We start from the raw sequence: 18,742 nt of genomic DNA, 5'->3' as shown, positions 1-18,742 counted from the left end.
ATGGTATTCAAATTTTGAAGTTACAATCATAAACATTGATTTGGATTAATTAAAGCTAAATCACTCGAGACTTTAAGCCTAAGCTCGGATACCTTGAGTATGTTTTGTCTTGAAGGGGCAGGGGTGCATTGATTATTCAAGGCCATAAACTATTTATAAGACAACAAATTTATTTCAAAATTTATTATCAAAATTCAGTCTTAACTTATTACATCACTTTGCTGGTTAATAAACTTTAAAACTACATAACAGTTATATAATACCAGCCGTGCTTCACGAAAGCTTTGAGTGCAAAGAATAACTTAAAAAGTGAAATAGTAAAAATATAATCAGTGGACACACCAGTCCAAAGGTGATGAAAGGTGATGATGAGGTATAAAGGTCACCTCAAAATTCCCATCAACATTAAATGCACAAACTTTTTACCGAAAATTATTGTATTGAAATAAATTAATAAAAGAATATTAATTACTAGTTATGTAAATAGTTATGTTTCACAATAAAATTCAATAAGTAAAATATTAAGTGGTCAAGAGCTAAACAAATAAAACGACCACTTGTTCAAAATTCCCATAACATTAAATGCACAAAACTTTTTATCAAAAAATAATTTATTGAAATAAATTAATAAAAGAATCTTTATTACTAGCTATGTAAATAGTTAGGGTTCACAATAAAATTCACTAACAAAAAATATTAAGTGGTCATGAGCTAAACAAATAAAATAACCACTTGGAATGTGCAGTTCTGACTTTGCTAAGGGTACAACTGGGTGTTAAAAAAACATTTGTCTGAGAGGATTTTTATAGTATTACACCCTTGTAATCTGACATCCTGTACGTACTATCAATATTGGTCTTTGCACCTAATATTTTAGGTAATAAAGCTTTACCTATAGTGAAATTTGCGTTAAGTTTTATAAACTTAAAACTAAAAATAAAATAAAAAATACTCAAAAAGTCAAACAAAGAAGCCTATCTTAAACCCTCACTTTTTAAAGCACTTATGTATACAAATCTTTAAATATGACTAATAAACAAAAGAGAAGTGTTGGACGAGTCACAGTCTTACTGCGGAAGAGAGCTTCTGATCACCCGCAGAGCTTGCTTAGCAGCGGCTCGCTTGGCTTGGTACTTGTTGTCACCAAAGCCGTTGCAGACTATTGTTTTTCCTTGGTGCAAGACTTCAACTTTCACAAGCACAACACCATCTGATTCTACGTGGGAACTGCAAGACAAAATTAAATTCAGGAATATTGTATACCATCACGGTACAAAACATCTACTGTAAAAATATCTGTAGTTGTAGCTACTTCAGTGACACATGTTAAGCGTTAGGGGAAAAGGAAATTCTCAGAAGAAAAGGTATGGATAAAATTAAAATATGAAAAAGGTCTCCCAACGCTACTTGATATATTTTCAGTGTGATAATTTACTAGAAGGTGGGCATCTAAAATTTTGTACTGGCTAGGATGGATTTTGACATGGATTAAACATACTCATTAGCGACTTATCCTGATGGATCAGCTGAATACAATTTTAAGATTCGTTCCGTCCATTTTATGCGGGAGGTGTTGTGTTGTTTAGCCTACTATTAATTTTTGTTATGTAAACAAATAAAAATAATTCTAATTTGTTAAATAATTCTTTGAAGGAAATTGTTAGTGTCTTTACGGAAAGAAGTTATTTATAGTGTTTTTAACCGGAGTAGAAAAAAAACTTTAAAATTTTCATATTCATTCATTTTTCTTTTATATTCATAATCTAGTTGTAGTTTTTATGTTTTTGACTTGTCACACCTATTTAAACAGCTGCGCTGGAAGAAAAAGCTAAGAGGTATGATGAATTAAGTTTTGATTTTTTAATAACAAAAAAGAAAGAATAACTAGAACTATCAAACATAACAATGTTCTCACCTGAATTCCGGCTGGCATTTCGACTCATAAAGCATCCTAACGTGATTCTTTGGAACGTCTTTCTTAAAGGTCTCTGAAAAAAATTAAAGAATTTAATTTAAATCCTATATTGCAATAGTTTAAACAGACGCCCGATCTGATACCACATATAAAAATCAGTTTACACATAAATATATACCAACCAACTATATTGTGGCAACTCGATCATGGAAGGATAGTTAAGAATAGAGCTGGACCATGTATTTTAGACCAAAGACAATTAAGGCCCGATTTCACCAAATTCTCGCTAACGATGGTTTAATTAAACTTCGGTTAAAACTAACTGACGATTTAAACCACAGTTAAGGAAATCTGGTTTCACCAACGAAAACGCGTCAAAACTAACGCTAGTTTTATAAACGAGAGTTTAGAGTAAAATCCAAGTGGCAGTGGCAGTGAACTGTCATAATATCGGGCTGTTACGGGAGCAAGTAAACATAACCTAGAAAATAAATCAGTGTTTATGAGGTAGTGAAAACAAAACTGGAGACAGCAAGATTACAGGAATACAATAGATTCTGAGCAAAATAACAACAGAAAGCAAGAATAAATACCAAAACAATTAACATAAGTAAATAAAGGCAAAGCAATGTTGATCAAACATATTATTCGAGGAACAAATTGGTTGAGTTTTGCGGTCGTGTCAAGACTCATCAATCCAACTTTTTACAGGGATGTTCAATATTCTGTTTGTTCACTGACCAGTTTGGTACATTTGAAGTAGTGAAAAAAAACTGGAGTCAAAAGAATTACAAGAACGAGACACAATGTAGATAACACCAAAATAATTATTTTCTATAAAATACTAGCACAATAATGACAATTTAGGTTTAGATTTTGGTTTACTTACGTCTGACCGAACGCAAAACAATTGTTTGAACGTTGGGTTAGGGTTACCCAAAGCCGGGAGAAGGAAAGGGAGCCTATTTTTTCGAACAATGAAATAATAAATTTGATAATGTTGGTAGAAGAGCCGGGACACTCTTTTTAGCCGGGATAAAAGAGTAGCCTACGGCTCTTGATCGCCAATCAGTTCAATGCGGTCGCTGATCACAGATATACGCCTTAACAAAAAACCTTGTGGGATAACCTAAAGCAATGCACTATGTGGGATAGCCTAAAGAAAAAGGCTAAACGTTTTGATAGTTCATATCTAATAATAAAATCAATTTCATCTTTGTTATTAAAATCACCCTTTCTCTTATCCACCTAGTTCGGTGAACAACATAGGCTACCCTTCATTGCCATCACTTACTTTCAAAAGCTAATTCGTACCGTATTCTCTTCTACCATTTCGCCATTCCATATAAACTTTAAACTTAAAGCCAGCTGATATTTACTTAACGAAAGATTAAAGAAGTTAACCGGTCAAAATTGGGCAGTTAATTATCTAACGACGGTTTAGTCTAAACTAGCGCTAACGGCGAGTGGTGAAATCCGATTTCGTCAGTTAAGAGCTAACTGCAGTTAGAGCAAGGCTTAACGGCAGTTTAAAAGTTTGGTGAAATCGGGCCTAATTTATGTTAATCATCTCAGGAGAATACCTGCTTCTAATTCTATAGGGATGGATAAGTTCCAAAATTTTACAAAATTTTTGGGAAAAAATTTTTCCCGATTTTCGGGACGGGATTACATTTGATTCGGGAATTTTTTGGGACGGGATTACATTTGATTCGGGAATTTTTCGGTACGGGATTTGATCCGATCGTCGGCGATTTTGCCGCTTTGCGAGTGACGATGACGCCGCTATCGCGAGAGATGTTCACGATAGTTCTGCGAGATGTTCACGATAGTTCTGCGAACGCAGGAGGCGAAGTCATTTCGACGATCGCGCCGTGACTGTGGAATCATACCGACGATCACACTGTCACCGCGGAGTCGTACCGATGATCACGCCGTGACCGCAGAGTCATACCGATGATCACGCCGTGACCGCGAGTCATTTCGACCAAGTTTCTATACCTGTAAATGTTTACCCAATTTTTGGTTTTTATAGATCAGTGCCACAAATGGTAAAAATTGATTTTGTTTGTATATTTTGGTAATTACAATACTGAAGACTTTCTTTTCATCCCGTCCCGTCCCGAAAATTGGGATTTTTTTGAGGTGAAAATTCAATCCCGTCCATCCCTAATTCTAATTCAACAATATAAACTGAAAATGGATTTGTATGAAGACCTAACCCAGCCAGACCCTTGTATGGGACTTGCTGCCTGAGATTGGACATTGCTGTGCAAAAATAGGTTTTTGGCCTACAAAAAGCATATCAGAAACCGCACCTCACAACTTGTGGGATTTTAAAATTAAATATAGTAACAACGGGCGGCGCAACAGCATTTCCACTGTGATGGCTGAACAGTTACTGAGGAGACAAACAAATCTGTACTTAAAAGTGTGATCTCTGCGCCTTGTGCAGCGTCAGGAAAAACGTTCCTTGGTTTTAAATAACCCTTTGTATCTCTATGTCATACAATTATGGCAACAGCGCGGTCATCTTTCCTTACAGTGACAAATTTTGTATCATCTCCTAATCATCTCACAATTTTGGGGTCATTGTGCATTTTTAATTTTTTTGTATTTTTTTATGTTGGAAATAAGAATTCTGGTCTCTGCAAACTTGGGTGTTTTCCAGTTTCAAAGCCTAGCCGAGGTTTCAATAGTCGGGTTCAAATCGGCTCCTTATTATCTCTGTATGTCACAATTCTAAGCTATATAAAAAGAAACCATCCTATGCCGGTTCTGTATTTTAAAAACATATTCCAAATATTGAACATAGAAAATCAAAATAAGTTTAAAAGTGAACTCAAAAGTTTTTTGATCAGAAATGCACTTTACTCTCTTGAAGAGTTGTACGATTTAACTTATGTGAATTCTGATGCTACATAACTGTCAATTTCATAACTGAACAATTCAATGCAATGTACTGTATTACTGTACATGAAACAAATAAAAAAGTTTTAAATTGAATTGAAATGTCTTACGCTTAAAAAAGATCAATTAATTTCCTGATTGGTATCGGCATCAGTATTGACTAACGTCAAATTGACAGCACATCAGGGCGGGTTTAAATCTGTGGTGTAAAATGCCAATCTGATTCCCTTCCAAATAACAGTCGGACAATTCTTAGATAGCAGAGTGGAATCTCTAAGTCTAAATTAGTCTATTCTATGTACATAGCTTAAACCTTATATCTATCCATCTTCCATTAAAGCTATAAATAAGAACAATAGAGTGAACCAAAGGTCATATTTACCGATTTCTTCACGCATCAAACAGTATAAAACTCGCCAAGTCACATCAATGTTTTTCCCAGAATCAAGGTAAACAGCTCCAATGAGGGCTTCAAACAAATCCCCAAGAGCTTTAGGCACTTCTATGGACTCAGCCATCTTCACTTCCCTCTCTTCACACAGGAATAATATCTGTAAAGAAACTGTATCAGTGAACAATTCATATTTACAACTTTACATCATATACTTACATTACATTTGAAGATGTTTGTTGTGATAAAAAGTGCCAAAGGGTAAGTTGAGGTCTTGACATTTTACATTAATAGGACAGATTTTTTACAAGGGGATGTCAGCCTCTTTTAATTTGCCCTTACGCATTGCTTTATTGCAATGACTTCAAGACTGTGCGTGGAATGTATCCAGCAAAGCAAGGGAAGTACAGTACAAGAGTTGAATTGCACTGGTAAAAATGTATACGGGTGCGGGAATGTTCATGATTTTGCGCGATTGATGTGTCTACTCGACAGCGGTATCAAGAATCAATAAATTTTGGTGTCGAAACAATACTCAACATTGAATTATTATAATTTGTCATATAGAACAGATGAAGCATTACCTGCACTGAACTTTTCCCGGTCTAAGGAAATTACCCATATTTGGCGGGGAACTTGACTAAATGAAACCACTTAATTGCTCACGTCGTTGTCAATCTTGTGCCCCCGCTCCTCCTGATGTTTGACGAAGCGAGCCATGATGTCGTACAGAGGCTTGGAACGGTGCAGCAAGAAGGTCTGCAAGCCGAACCTCACTGCTATGCAGCCGAGCGTGATGTTGTTCACCAGAGCCGACCGCAGATCTGTCAAATCCCCGGGGTGTAGCTCCTTGCAAACCTCATATATGTGGATTGTGATCAGGAAATCTGCGGAAAACAGTTGAGACTAGGTTGATTTACTTACATATTCCTGATAAACACAAGACGACATACATTAAACTATTGAGTTTGATTCTTAGTGGGTAATCACCAAGGATAAACGATGATATTGGGTTGTTAACTGCTTTGGACTTGGTTACCTAGCCTCCAACAGGGGTACACACTATAGAAAAGTATGCAGTTTATGGTTTTATAAAAATGTTTGCCAATTTCGACTATAAAAAATAGAACATAAAATTGAGAATTCTTTTGCCTTAACATTTATCAGCCCTGAAGGGAAAACTTGTAAACTGTGGCATAGTCACATCAACGATGAAAACATACTCAATCTTACTCCAATGGCCATTTATTACCAAAAGAAGGTATTCGGCCTACCTACTTGTTTCCTTTTTTTGCGAATCTTCTTCACTAGTCTTAATCTAAAGAAAGAGTTGCTTCATCCTACCTCTACTAGATACCAAGGTTTCTTGCTAATTTGTCTAGAGCAAAAAAATAAGGGAACAGAATTTTGATAGTATATTTGCTCACACCTAGAGAGTTTACAGTTACAGTCCTGAGATGTCTACCTTATTAATCAAGGTCAATAGTACAACAAAAGAAAGCTTGACACCAGTGAGTATAAAATATACCATTTAATGCAGGGATGGGCGAGTAGTGTTTTTTTGAGTCGAGTCGAGTAATTAGCCCTAATACTCGAGTATCGAGTAGAGTCGAGTCGAGTAGTTCACGAGAAAATCAACAATTTTATTTTACATATACTCCATCTTCATTTTTACGAACAAAGCATTTCTCAATTCACCAAAAATAGACCTGGTTAAAAACTTTATACCATATAAAAAACACAATATGTATGTGTATCAAACTTATATTTTGGTGTTAAAGGTTTATTATTAATTGCAAAAAAAATTGCAAAAATATGGAACTAAGTGTTTATTTTAAAATAGGCCTACTGTAAATGTTTGAATTTGACTAAAGCATGAGATCTAATAAAGTTTCCTCTAATTTATAAATAGGCTTATAAGTATTTATCTAAGTCATTTCTCAGTTTTTGTATTTATTTGAAATTCCATGAAATTGTCTTAGTTAACTCATTAGTTTATAATTTTTTTTTTTACGTACCTAGCCTACATCTTGGTCTACAAATACTCTTTGTAAGGTAAGTTTTTTCCTCCAAGTGAGTAAAAACTAACTTCCTATATAATGACATTTTCTCACTAATTAGCCTATATATCTTCAAAATTTGTTTAACTATGAAAAATTCACCAAGTCTAGCTGAAAACATAATCATAAATGAGGATATTTTTGAAATACAGAATAAATAATCAAACAAAATTTTTAACACTTTTATTTCTCAACTTTTTTCCCTTGAAAATGTCAACAGTTTTTCACTTATTTTTAATAAAGATTATCACTTATAATTGTTTTAAAGAAGTCCAGATGTGTGAACTTGAAGAGCAGACTAGAGACATACGTCACTGCCACAAAAACTCTTCTCTAAGTGAGAATGAATGATCTGTTTATTGTGTGAAGCCCCACCCACCGCCTAACGGGACATGGGGGAGGAAAAGAGAAAGTTTGGCAGAATTTGCCCTTGTTCTAAAGCCTGGTTCACATGCCCTCCCTCACCCTCGGCCTCAGTGGCTTGCAGATTTACATTACACAAGAGTGTTAAATTATTTTGGAATACTGTAAATGTTTGAATTTGACTATGATGAGATCTAATAAAGTTTCCTCTAATTTTTAAATAGGCTTAACTTTTTAAGTATTAATCTAAGTCATTTGTCAGTTTTTGTATTTCTTTTTAAAAGCAATTGCAGTTATACATTAAAAAAATTACAAACATCTTGGCCTACAAATACATTTTGTAAGGAGAGTCTTTTCTCTAAGAGTAAAAACGATCGTGGTCAAGGAATGAACTGTGCTAAAACAGCACATTGTCAATGTTTACAAAAGTATTTTGACTAAAACCCTGGTATTTTTTAAAGACATTGCATAATAGCCTATGTCGACGTCTGTGGAGAAAAGTATGGCAATAGATAGGTTTTACTTTTAGCCTACAATAAAGATTATGTTTTGGGACTAAAATCTCCAAAAGACCAAAAGAGTGCTTTTAACAAACATTTCATAGTTTTATTTAGTAACAAAAGTGTTTGACTATGTTCCCGATTATACCAAGAACAAGGTTCGGCAGAGTGGATTCACTGTGAACCGGCCTGCCTGGCCCTTATGCACGACGTCACTACACTATAACCTCCGTGTAGGGGTGTCAACAATGGATCGGGACAATCAAAGTTTTGAACCTGTCTGTAACCTAGTTTTTTTATACTTTAATACTCATTATGCATAAACGAACACGTACTACATATCGGATCTCGAATCACGATATTTATCGATACCCTTTCCACCCACAATAAAACATTAAACGATGTCAAAGCAATCGTCATTTGCTCCATTGAAACACGAAAGTCGATTGGCTGACATGGTAGTGCACTGACGCCTCCTGACCAATGAGAGCTGTTGTTACATACTTTTATTGTCAACATTCACCAATCGTTTTAACATTACAAAATCGACACGGACTAAGGCTTATAATATTTTTCAATAAATACATTATGCTATAGTAGCACTTAAAACTTCACTAAACTCTTTAATCAGGTAGATAGTACAGATCAAAATATGGATCTACTTTTTGGCGCAATATAAAGCAAGCCTAACCATACGACGATGTTAAAGTTTGATGGTTGAATATAATTTTTCTAATGATGCGTATAATGCAGGGGTTATTAAACTGAAAATTTCGACGTGTTTAGGTTATTTATTTTGTACTAAAAATAAAAATAATACATCTAAATGTCTGACTTATTGATACAGACATTGTTTAGTACTGTATAGTTAATTTCGTGTTGACAGGACATTCGCGCGCCGGTTGTCTCTTGAGTTGAGTCTGACATCTTGAAATGTAGATTCGTTGATTGTGTTGTGCAATGCTGAAGCTAAACAATGTCACCGGCACCGTCGCTGTTTTGAACTAGATAGTTTCTAAGTTGGCTATGAAAATTGTTAACCGTGATGACAAAACTAATACTGTAGCTATACAGTAAATAAATGTTAAAATAAAATATTTATCCCTGTCGGATGTCGGTGTCATCGGAATCGACTTTTGACAATCGAGTCTTGGTACCGATACCAATGTCCAAGTATCGGTGGTATCGATGACGATAATCGAATCATCCCTTTTAGCGAATTTCCCTATAGGGAAGTAGCTATTACCGTAGGTCTCATGGTAAGACTTAGGCCCGGGACCGATTTACTTTTTCATTTTAATGTCCCCAGAGGCCAAAAAAACCATTCGTTCAAATTTTTATATATGTATATATATATATATAGATATATATATATATATATATATAGATTTATATATATATATATGTGTCCGTGAACACGATAACTTGAGTAATTTTTATCCGATTTTGATGAAATTTGGTTTGAAGGTGTAAGGCGGGATAAACTTGAATGAGTTCGCGATCCAGCATGATCGGACCATCGGAACAGGGTTTTACGGGGGGTTTTATGGGGTAAAAATTGGTTTTTCTCACTTTTTACCCTCAAAACACAAAATTTCCCAATTTTTCTCTAAACCTTCTTAAAGAGCTTAAAAAAACAAACAATTCAGTATATCAAAGTGTTTTTGTACGGTTATTGGTTACGGAGAAAACTAAAAAAATAGTTAATTTAAAATTCCCATGTTATTCTTATGGAGAATATTGTAAAATGTTGTAGTTTGCTTGTTTATGGATATATTTTGATCAAACTTGGCAAATTTATTTATTTTATAGTAAGCTATCAATATTTTACTAAAAACACACTACTTTATTAGTTTCCTTGTAGCAGCAAACCTAGGTACTCGTCAAACCTAATGTTATTTAAATAGATCAATTGAAAATCAATTCGGCCAAATGGAAATTCGCTTAGACGGCAGGTTTGCTGCGGCGGGGGTATTTACTAGTAGAGCTGTATCGTGACGTAATCGATGCATCGGGATTTTGATGCATGCTGGATCGAATCGGGATTCGATGCATCGCACTCGCACACCTACACCACTGCCTATCACCCAGTGTCAAGTGTCAGCTCAGCTGTCGGCGCTGTCGCTGTCAGTTAAAATGATGACGTAAGCGATGTCTAGGTTGCCGATTATTAGTAGGCCTAGTATGTCAATATTTAAAGGGGTTAAGGGATTAAATAAAACTCAAACATTTTCCTTTCTTACTATTTATTTGTCAAATATCAATGAAAATAACGAAATCGGCTTGTCTACTACTCGACTTGAGTCACGAGTATCTTTAACTACTCGACTCGACTGTCGAGTATTGCCAACTACTCGAGTAATTACTCGACAGTCGAGTACTCGCCCACCCCTAATTTAATGATACTCAAAATCGTTCAGTGATCATCAATAATATGATATTAACTGGTAGCAATCGAGTGCCTTACCTATGATGGCATCACCGAGGAACTCGAGTCTCTGGTAACTCTGTGTAATGTGGTTCAGATGAAACGACGGGTGCGTGAGTGCTTGTAGCATATAAGCTCTGTCTTGGAACTTGTAGTGGATCATCTCCTCCAGGTGCTCGGGTCTCACTAGATGTTCAGAGGGAAGACTGCGTATACTGCGGGTCGGAGAAGCCATCTTGTCTGTGAAGACCTTCTCTGAAGCCAACTCTGGGTCTATCACCCCGAACCAGTTCATCACTCTCAAAGCTCCGAAAATGCCACTGTTCTGTACATGTGGAGAGTAATTAGTGTTGTAGTTGACTACTAAAATAAAAATCCTACTCATTGAGTTTAAAAAATCTGTTTCATCCCTAACAAATATAAAATCACGTCATAAGCAAACTTTTTTTCAGTGTATCATGATCCCTTTAATCCTTGCACTATTTTAAAATAAACATTTGCTAACAGGCGGTTTTTTATTTTATTTATCTTAATGTGAGAGGCCTATAGTATAATTCAATAGACATTAAAAGATTTTCATAATTCTTCTGTGGAAAGAAAGATAAATTTGAGAGGAAGGTAATTACCGAGCAATAACTTTTATTTTGGGTTTCTGTTTAATTAGAAATTGAATTTACATTTTTTTAAAGTTCAGCAGTCGACTCTGGACTTGGGAGTCGACTATTAACTCCAAGCAGTAGTGCCGAGCCATCATGGTGGCAGTGGCAATATGATGCATTGAGCTCAACGACATCCTTACAACTAGTTCTACCGTGTTTGATATCAATGTTGTAACAATGTTAATGTGTAATGTTTAAAAATCGTTTACTTAACCAACATTCATTCAACTTACCTTCAAAATCAAAGTGCTTTATTAAAGCCAGATTTTTTAAAATTAATTTTAAGTTTTTTGTATTGGTTGTGCCTCTCCTGAGAGCTATGGGTTAAGTATTATGTGTGGCCAGACTCACCTCCAAGTAAACTCCAATTATGGCTTCTACGGCGTCTGATATATTTTTGTCCGTGAGTCCCAGCTGGTTAGTAAACACACAAGTCTGGATATGTTCGAGGTCTTTGGCATTTACTATTATGTCTGTAAAAAGTTAATTAGCACTCATAATCAATTAATTAGTACCAATTACATGTACAGAACAGTTGTTTTATCATAGTAATAAACAAATAAAAAGTTATTTAAAATAACAATACGAGACTAACTCTTGTTGATTTCCTTTTCACATCCTAGGACGCTAGGTTCTAGCCCAAAACTGTTTTACACATTACTTCAAGCTGGTCCTAGATGGTTGTAGCATTATCACATGGATCAAATCCATTGGTGATTGGCGGTATTTGAATATATTTTGAATATATATATATATCTTCATTGACTGGGCTATAAAGAATGAGATATTACCTACCTGTAAGTTCTGCTCTGACTGGTTGAGATATTACCCCTGAAATAACGTCTTCTTCAGGAATGTTCATCAAGTACAAGCAGCCTGCAAAATCCAACATTTGAGATAGGCATTTAAGTTTATTATTTTACTCATAACTCAATATTTTTTATTTAATTTGATACCAACCTGAATAAGAATTCGGACCACTAAATTTCCTTAAATTGAATTTTGATTTTGCCTTTTAATACAGTTAGATACAGCAGTGCCATATATATTGTGTGCAAATAAATAGGTTTACCAGTCTTTTATGTTCATTAAAAAAATTGGTCAGATAATTTAAGGAGATGTTTGTGTAGCTTTCAATAGTCTTCAAATTAAGTTTGGGTAAACTAATCTTTTTAAGTTACTAAAAGCCATACACAACATTTTTTCTAATTTGTCACTTGAGTCCCATTAGTCTAAACACAGACTAATGGATTGATGGAGTTGGGATAATCCCAACGTCCGCTTAATCCGAACAAATTCCAGAAATTTTTGTAAACAATTTGTACTGAAGATGAGTGTTGTTATTATCATAAAGTATTATTTTTGAGTTATTTTTATGAGTCATTTAATGTTTTTTAACATTTACAATATGATTTGTTTTCAATCATGGGAATATCAATGTTTTCACATGCCTCCGTTCTGATACAGTACGTTCCGATAGCCTATGATTAGCAGAAGCTTACAAGAGATGTTTTGTTCATTAAGAAATTTATTGCTGTTTGGTGTTTGGCTAATTTTTTGTTAAGTTTGAGTAATCATTTCAAACATTGCAGTTTATATATCTGAACCACGGTCAATGACATAAAGTATCATGATTACACAATATCTATGATTGTGCAATATTGTCATTTTTTTATGTAACAATTCAAATAATGACATTAATGTCTATTTACACAGTATTATGTTGGTTTTTTATGTGTTTGTTATATATTTTATTTCCTGTTGATGGTTGAAATACAATCGTTTTCGCTTTATGTAGTCTGCCTCCTCCAATCGCCCCGGATAATCAGGGTTCTACTGTATTTAAATTATTTCGGCTAGTATGAACAATCAGCTGATCTAAACAGTGTTCAGTCCCAATTAGTTTAGATTAACCGGACTCAAGTGGTACATCTATACGTCTTGTATGAACATAAGTCTATAGATAACAACTATCGTACAGTTCTCCAATTTTGATGAAATTTTGATTGAATATAAATACGACATAACGATGGAAAGGAGGGTTTGGTACCCCTTAAATTGGGTTTTGATCTTTTTTACTCTATGTTAACAAATTTCTCAAAGAAAAATATATCTCCGCCAGTTCATAACCAAGCCACTGGACATATTTGTACTATGTAGGTTTGTTGTAATGATAGGGATTTTTTTATAGTGTAGTACACACTTACCGGGGTCTAAAAGAGCATCTATGAGCACAAGTTTTATTGTCTCTTCAAGACAGAACTGCGGAGGAACCCACTCTGTTCCCGGGGAAAAATCTTTGACCTGTGAAAAAATCAATTAATTTCCATTAAATCACTTTTATAGTAACAAAAGCAGTCTAAAACTTTACATTTGACACTTTATTGACTAAGAAAAATCAAACAATTCATTATTTACAAATGTCGATTGCTTGTTAATGGCTGATGATAAAATCCAAATAAACAAAATATTAAATCTAATTTAATCATGCCAAAAGAAAGAAGTTTAAAGCTAGCATTATTTAAAACCGTACAAAAAAAAAACATAATACAACAAAAATAATGTACATTATTTGACTTTTTCTACCTATAGAATTCACTAATTTCAGAAACAGAATATACTTAGCCATAACATAATCATCTATTATACTGTTCCCATTATTCTGTGTTAGCAAAAACACGTTAGGTACCTGCTGTCATTGGCCCAAAATAAGCACCAAACTTTTGTTTTTGCAGTTTAAACAATATATTTAATGGTTTTTAAAATAATTCGCTGTAATCAATTAAAAAAACAGTCTACACTTAAGTACAATGTGCCCAAGTCAAATGCAAACATTTCTTCTAACGATTATACAAAACATAAACTATTGTGTAGTTATGTAAAAAGACGGCCCTCTCTTATCCTCGATAAAAGCTTGTGAGCCATAGAAGCTTCAAATTGTGTTGAAAAGATGTGAGGGATCGAACATGAAGGGAACTTTTATATAATCAATTTATAATCTAGATTCTAGATGATCAATTTATGAACATTGAGATATTTTATTAATTTTATATCAACAGATAAAACCTACCTCTAAGATATTTCCCAGCTGTTTGTTTCTTCCACAAAAATAAAGGTTTCTGTTACCAACGGCTTGTCCTTTCACGTTGGTCAGACATCCTTCGCTCAAGTCTTGCTGCGTCTCAAAAAGAGTGAGAGAGATGGAGAACTTGAGGAACGAGTCTCCAAGAGTCTCCAGTCGCTCGCAGTTGATCAGATCATTGGCCACAGCTGCTGTTATGGCCTACACAATAAACAGAGTAAGAGATGGAGAACTTGAGGAACGAGTCTCTGAGAGGTCTGAAGTCGCTTGCAGTTGATCAGATCATTGGCTACAGCTGCTGTTATGGCCTACACAATAAACAAAGTAAGAGAGATGGAGAACTTGAGGAACGAGTCTCCAAGAGTCTCCAGTCGCTCGCAGTTGATCAGATCTTTGGCCACAGCTGCTGTTATGGCCTACACAATAAACAGAGTAAGAGATGGAGAACTTGAGGAACGAGTCTCTGAGAGGTCTCAAGTCGCTTGCAGTTGATCAGATCTTTGGCCACAGCTGCTGTTATGGCCTACACAATAAACAGAGTAAGAGATGGAGAACTTGAGGAACGAGTCTCCAAGAGTCTCCAGTCGCTCGCAGTTGATCAGATCTTTGGCCACAGCTGCTGTTATGGCCTACACAATAAACAGAGTAAGAGATGGAGAACTTGAGGAACGAGTCTCCAAGAGTCTCCAGTCGCTCGCAGTTGATCAGATCTTTGGCCACAGCTGCTGTTATGGCCTACACAATAAACAGAGTAAGAGATGGAGAACTTGAGGAACGAGTCTCCAAGAGTCTCCAGTCGCTCGCAGTTGATCAGATCTTTGGCCACAGCTGCTGTTATGGCCTACACAATAAACAGAGTAAGAGATGGAGAACTTGAGGAACGAGTCTCCAAGAGTCTCCAGTCGCTCGCAGTTGATCAGATCTTTGGCCACAGCTGCTGTTATGGCCTACACAATAAACAGAGTAAGAGATGGAGAACTTGAGGAACGAGTCTCTGAGAGGTCTCAAGTCGCTTGCAGTTGACCAGATCACTGGCCAAAGCTGCTTTAATAGCCAATACAAAAAAAAATTACTAACTGCATTGACATTTTTATCTTAGTTTACACCTCATTGCATAAAAAACCTTCCGCGTTTGCTGTAGGACCAAAGATGCTAAAAACTAGAGCAGTAAACCAAACTCTAATGACAATTTTCTAACCTGTAGAATTTGAACTTGTTCTGGGCCGGGATCTCGAACACTCTTCTGCAGCATCTTTAAAGGTGGGGGCTGGATCAACTTGGGTGCCTTGCTATCTGACACTTTCATCTGCTTCTGTAAAGGGACATTAATAACCTTTAATATAGCAACACTTTCATGTACAGGTTTGTCAGAGTTAACGACTCAATTAAACATTTTTATTTTGTTTAGCTCTTCAATAATAATGGTGGGCGGGGAAGGGCTATGTTGTAAAAAGGAAGTGTACAAATGGATAATAAACACTTGCTACTATTACTTAAAACTCATTTTAAGTAATAGTAAAACTAGGTGGCAAGTAAATGGCTTTCATAACTTCAGTAGTTCTTCAGCAAGTTGAGTAAGTTCAGTAAGTAGTTTGGATGTGTTGCTAGCCTAGTGGTTATCGTTACTGACTTTGGTGCGGGAGGAACAGATTCAATTCCGGGAAAACCACAAAACTTAAATGGGTTCGGACTGCTTTCCCTCAAAAGCGTTTGAACTTACACTGACTTAAATTAAAATGCCACTAGCGTAAATATGACTTTCATCCATTATTATTCTGAACTTCCTTCTTTCTTCCCACACATATTTGTGATGATTTCTTCAAAACCAAATCACACGATGGCTAAAACTCATTTTCAATCTTGGCAAGTAAATTCTTAGTTGTAACAATCCATCTACATCCACAATACTATGCTATTGAAGGACTGATAGTTGTCGTAATGGTTCTAGGTGGTATTGGAACCTGGCCTGTATTTTTTGAGGCTGATTTTCATCCGACGTTGCTATTTACTGGCAGTTGTCCACCCTCTGCCCTACCAGTTACGACTGACTCAAGAGAGTAGTTGCTGACCTTTCTTGCACGGATCTCAGGGAAATCAGCCTTTCTTTTCTGATTAGGCTCAAGGCGATCCAAAACCTCTGAAGAGGTTGAAGCTATTACAGGGGCAGACTGTGGGTCCACTTCCATTGAAGCACCCGTTTCGACAGTTGTGTCTTCAGTGTTTTCTTCATCATCACCTTTGTTCTGAAGTGTAAAAATTACATACATTTAGCTGTAATAGGAATACTTTAATACTTTATACTTTTTAATACTTTAATCTGAAATGGCGACTAAGACTATACTAATGTAGGTTTTTTAAGCCAAGTATGAATGAAGATGAGTGTAGGATGAGTGGTGCGATCTTTGTAGTCTTGTTAGTGACTAAGGCCGACATTTTCCCTTATACACAGCTGTTATTTAAAAGCTCATACAGCCAATGGCAACTAAGGGACCTACAGTTTATAGTGGAATCTGAACCACATATTTTTCTTGTAACTAACAAATTGGTCAAATTATCAGAACTGCGGATAGTCGTATTGCTCACTAGTGCGGACGTTAATCCACACCAGAGAGCATCGCATCCACAGTGCATGGCTATAAATATTTACAATTCGTGACCTCCTAGTAGTTGGATTACAGGACGACGCCACCGTCCCAGTCTAGAATAGGGTGAAACCTTTAAACATTGTAGACTAAAATGACTAAAAAAATTGGTCCCACCTGGAAAGTATGCTTCATCATTTTGAAGTTATGATGTCATAACTTCTTTTGGAATCAATCAAATGCTCTTAGACTTGGGACAGCTCTACCTATTGTTCAATATATTGTGAAATAAAGAAGCTTTTAATATTATAAAATAACATCTCTCTCCACAGTACTAAAATCTAAGGTGATGAGAGATTAGTCCTGCCTCCCTTGCCGATCTTCCAGAAGACTGTAAACATTTACTAAGCCCTCCATATCCACCAGACCAATCAGGAATTCCCATTTGAGCTTCCAAAAGTGACACACATGTCTCCTTGTGCCAAAACTGCCTACAAGGATGGTTCGTTCCACCTACCTTTGAAATTTAATTGCATAAAGTTACTCCTCCGACCTTGAAAAGAATCCCATTATAATATCCACTTATCTTTGGAGAAAAAGCTAGTTGGTGTTCACTAGTCTGAAAGGTATCAGCTGTGAGGTAAACAAAGCACCTGAGATGGTTGTGGATCAGATGCGCTGAGATGAATGAAATCTTACTGTGCTCGCTAAGTATGAGCCTCTTTGTATCTAATTCAAGGTAAAACACAGGGGTGTCCAGAGGAAGGGATTTTAGGGAGGATTTTATTTTACATATTGTCATTAATGATTTAATACGTTTTTTATGAGTTGGCTGAGCCCTAGTTTGTTTTTTTTAATTCATACTTTATTAACACTTGCAATAAGGTATTGCAATATAATATAATCGCAATAACAGAATGCAGTGATGATATCTTCGCTACCACGGAGATATGTCAAAAATACAGAGATCCCGAGAGATGATGGTGATGTCTACGTGACTGCGGAGTTATGTAAATATATTGCCAACGTTCTCGGGGGAATGTGAAGATATTGCCGCTGTCACAGGAGGCGATGATGATGATGATGATTGTGTCTTTGCGATAGCATTGGACTGACAATTAGTTGCTGGGATCAGTGAATGATGTTGTTTTCACAACCACGGAGGGATGTCAAGATCACGGGAGGGAGTTGACAATGTCTTTGCAAACAGTGATGTGTCAGAATATTGCAGAGATTACGAGATACGATGGCGAATTCATCGCGTCCACGGATGAATGTCAAGAATATTGCCAGGATGAGGTCTTTGCGACAACTTGAGAATGTCAATATAGTGCTGAGATCACGGGAGTGGATAATGATGTCTTTGAAACCGCGGGAGAATGACAGCGGTCATGGAATATTGTCATGATGATATTATGATACAGATAGAAAAAACACCGCATTCTCAGAAAGGTTAGAAGGAGACAAATAAATTTTCTTCATTCCTTTGGCGGCTACCTGGTCATGCGTTTGTCCGTTTGTAGCTATAGTAAAACCTCACTTACTCAACAATCTAGCCTAGTTACACAGTCCAAAGCTTACAGGGTACATGAAAAAAAAAATGTTCAGAACATTTAGTTTTAACTGCTGAATATTTGACACAACTGGGTGTATCGAAACCTAATTATGAATTAAATATAGATGTAGAATAAAGTGAGGTGCCTTGAGTAGCTTTGTTTCTGACTAAGACTAGCTGTTTCTTTGGCCGAGACCATTTGTTACCGGTAACCTTTTAATTGTTAGGCGAGGAAACCAATCAGTCAAACAAATTAAAACACTTGAATTTAGTGATTTTTTAAAAGTCAGTAATTAC

General features: G+C 35.8%; 1 protein-coding gene across 3 annotated transcripts in view; it reads right to left on the bottom strand.

Moving 5' to 3' along the window:
* Nucleotides 1-137: 137 nt before the first annotated feature.
* The window catches only part of LOC128991755 (endoribonuclease Dicer), a 76,838-nt gene continuing 58,233 nt past the window's right edge, over nt 138-18,742 (bottom strand). For 2 of the 3 annotated variants that reach the window (XM_054414928.1, XM_054414927.1), the window contains exons 20-30: nt 16,378-16,551; nt 15,507-15,620; nt 14,297-14,509; nt 13,434-13,530; nt 12,022-12,102; nt 11,578-11,699; nt 10,607-10,892; nt 5,883-6,103; nt 5,208-5,376; nt 1,916-1,988; nt 138-1,227 (exon numbers count right to left, since the gene is read on the bottom strand). In XM_054414928.1, coding sequence (XP_054270903.1) covers nt 1,068-1,227; nt 1,916-1,988; nt 5,208-5,376; nt 5,883-6,103; nt 10,607-10,892; nt 11,578-11,699; nt 12,022-12,102; nt 13,434-13,530; nt 14,297-14,509; nt 15,507-15,620; nt 16,378-16,551 — 1,710 coding nt within the window. In that variant the 3' untranslated portion in view covers nt 138-1,067. The remainder of the gene's footprint in view (nt 1,228-1,915; nt 1,989-5,207; nt 5,377-5,882; nt 6,104-10,606; nt 10,893-11,577; nt 11,700-12,021; nt 12,103-13,433; nt 13,531-14,296; nt 14,510-15,506; nt 15,621-16,377; nt 16,552-18,742) is intronic. The other variant, XM_054414929.1, reaches the window with a different exon arrangement.

Source organism: Macrosteles quadrilineatus, unplaced genomic scaffold (genome assembly GCF_028750875.1).
Source record: "Macrosteles quadrilineatus isolate MER2022 unplaced genomic scaffold, UCM_ALF_1.0 Scaffold_4__1_contigs__length_99947679, whole genome shotgun sequence".
NCBI lineage: Eukaryota > Metazoa > Arthropoda > Insecta > Hemiptera > Cicadellidae > Macrosteles > Macrosteles quadrilineatus.
This window is presented reverse-complemented; position numbering and strand designations above follow the sequence as displayed.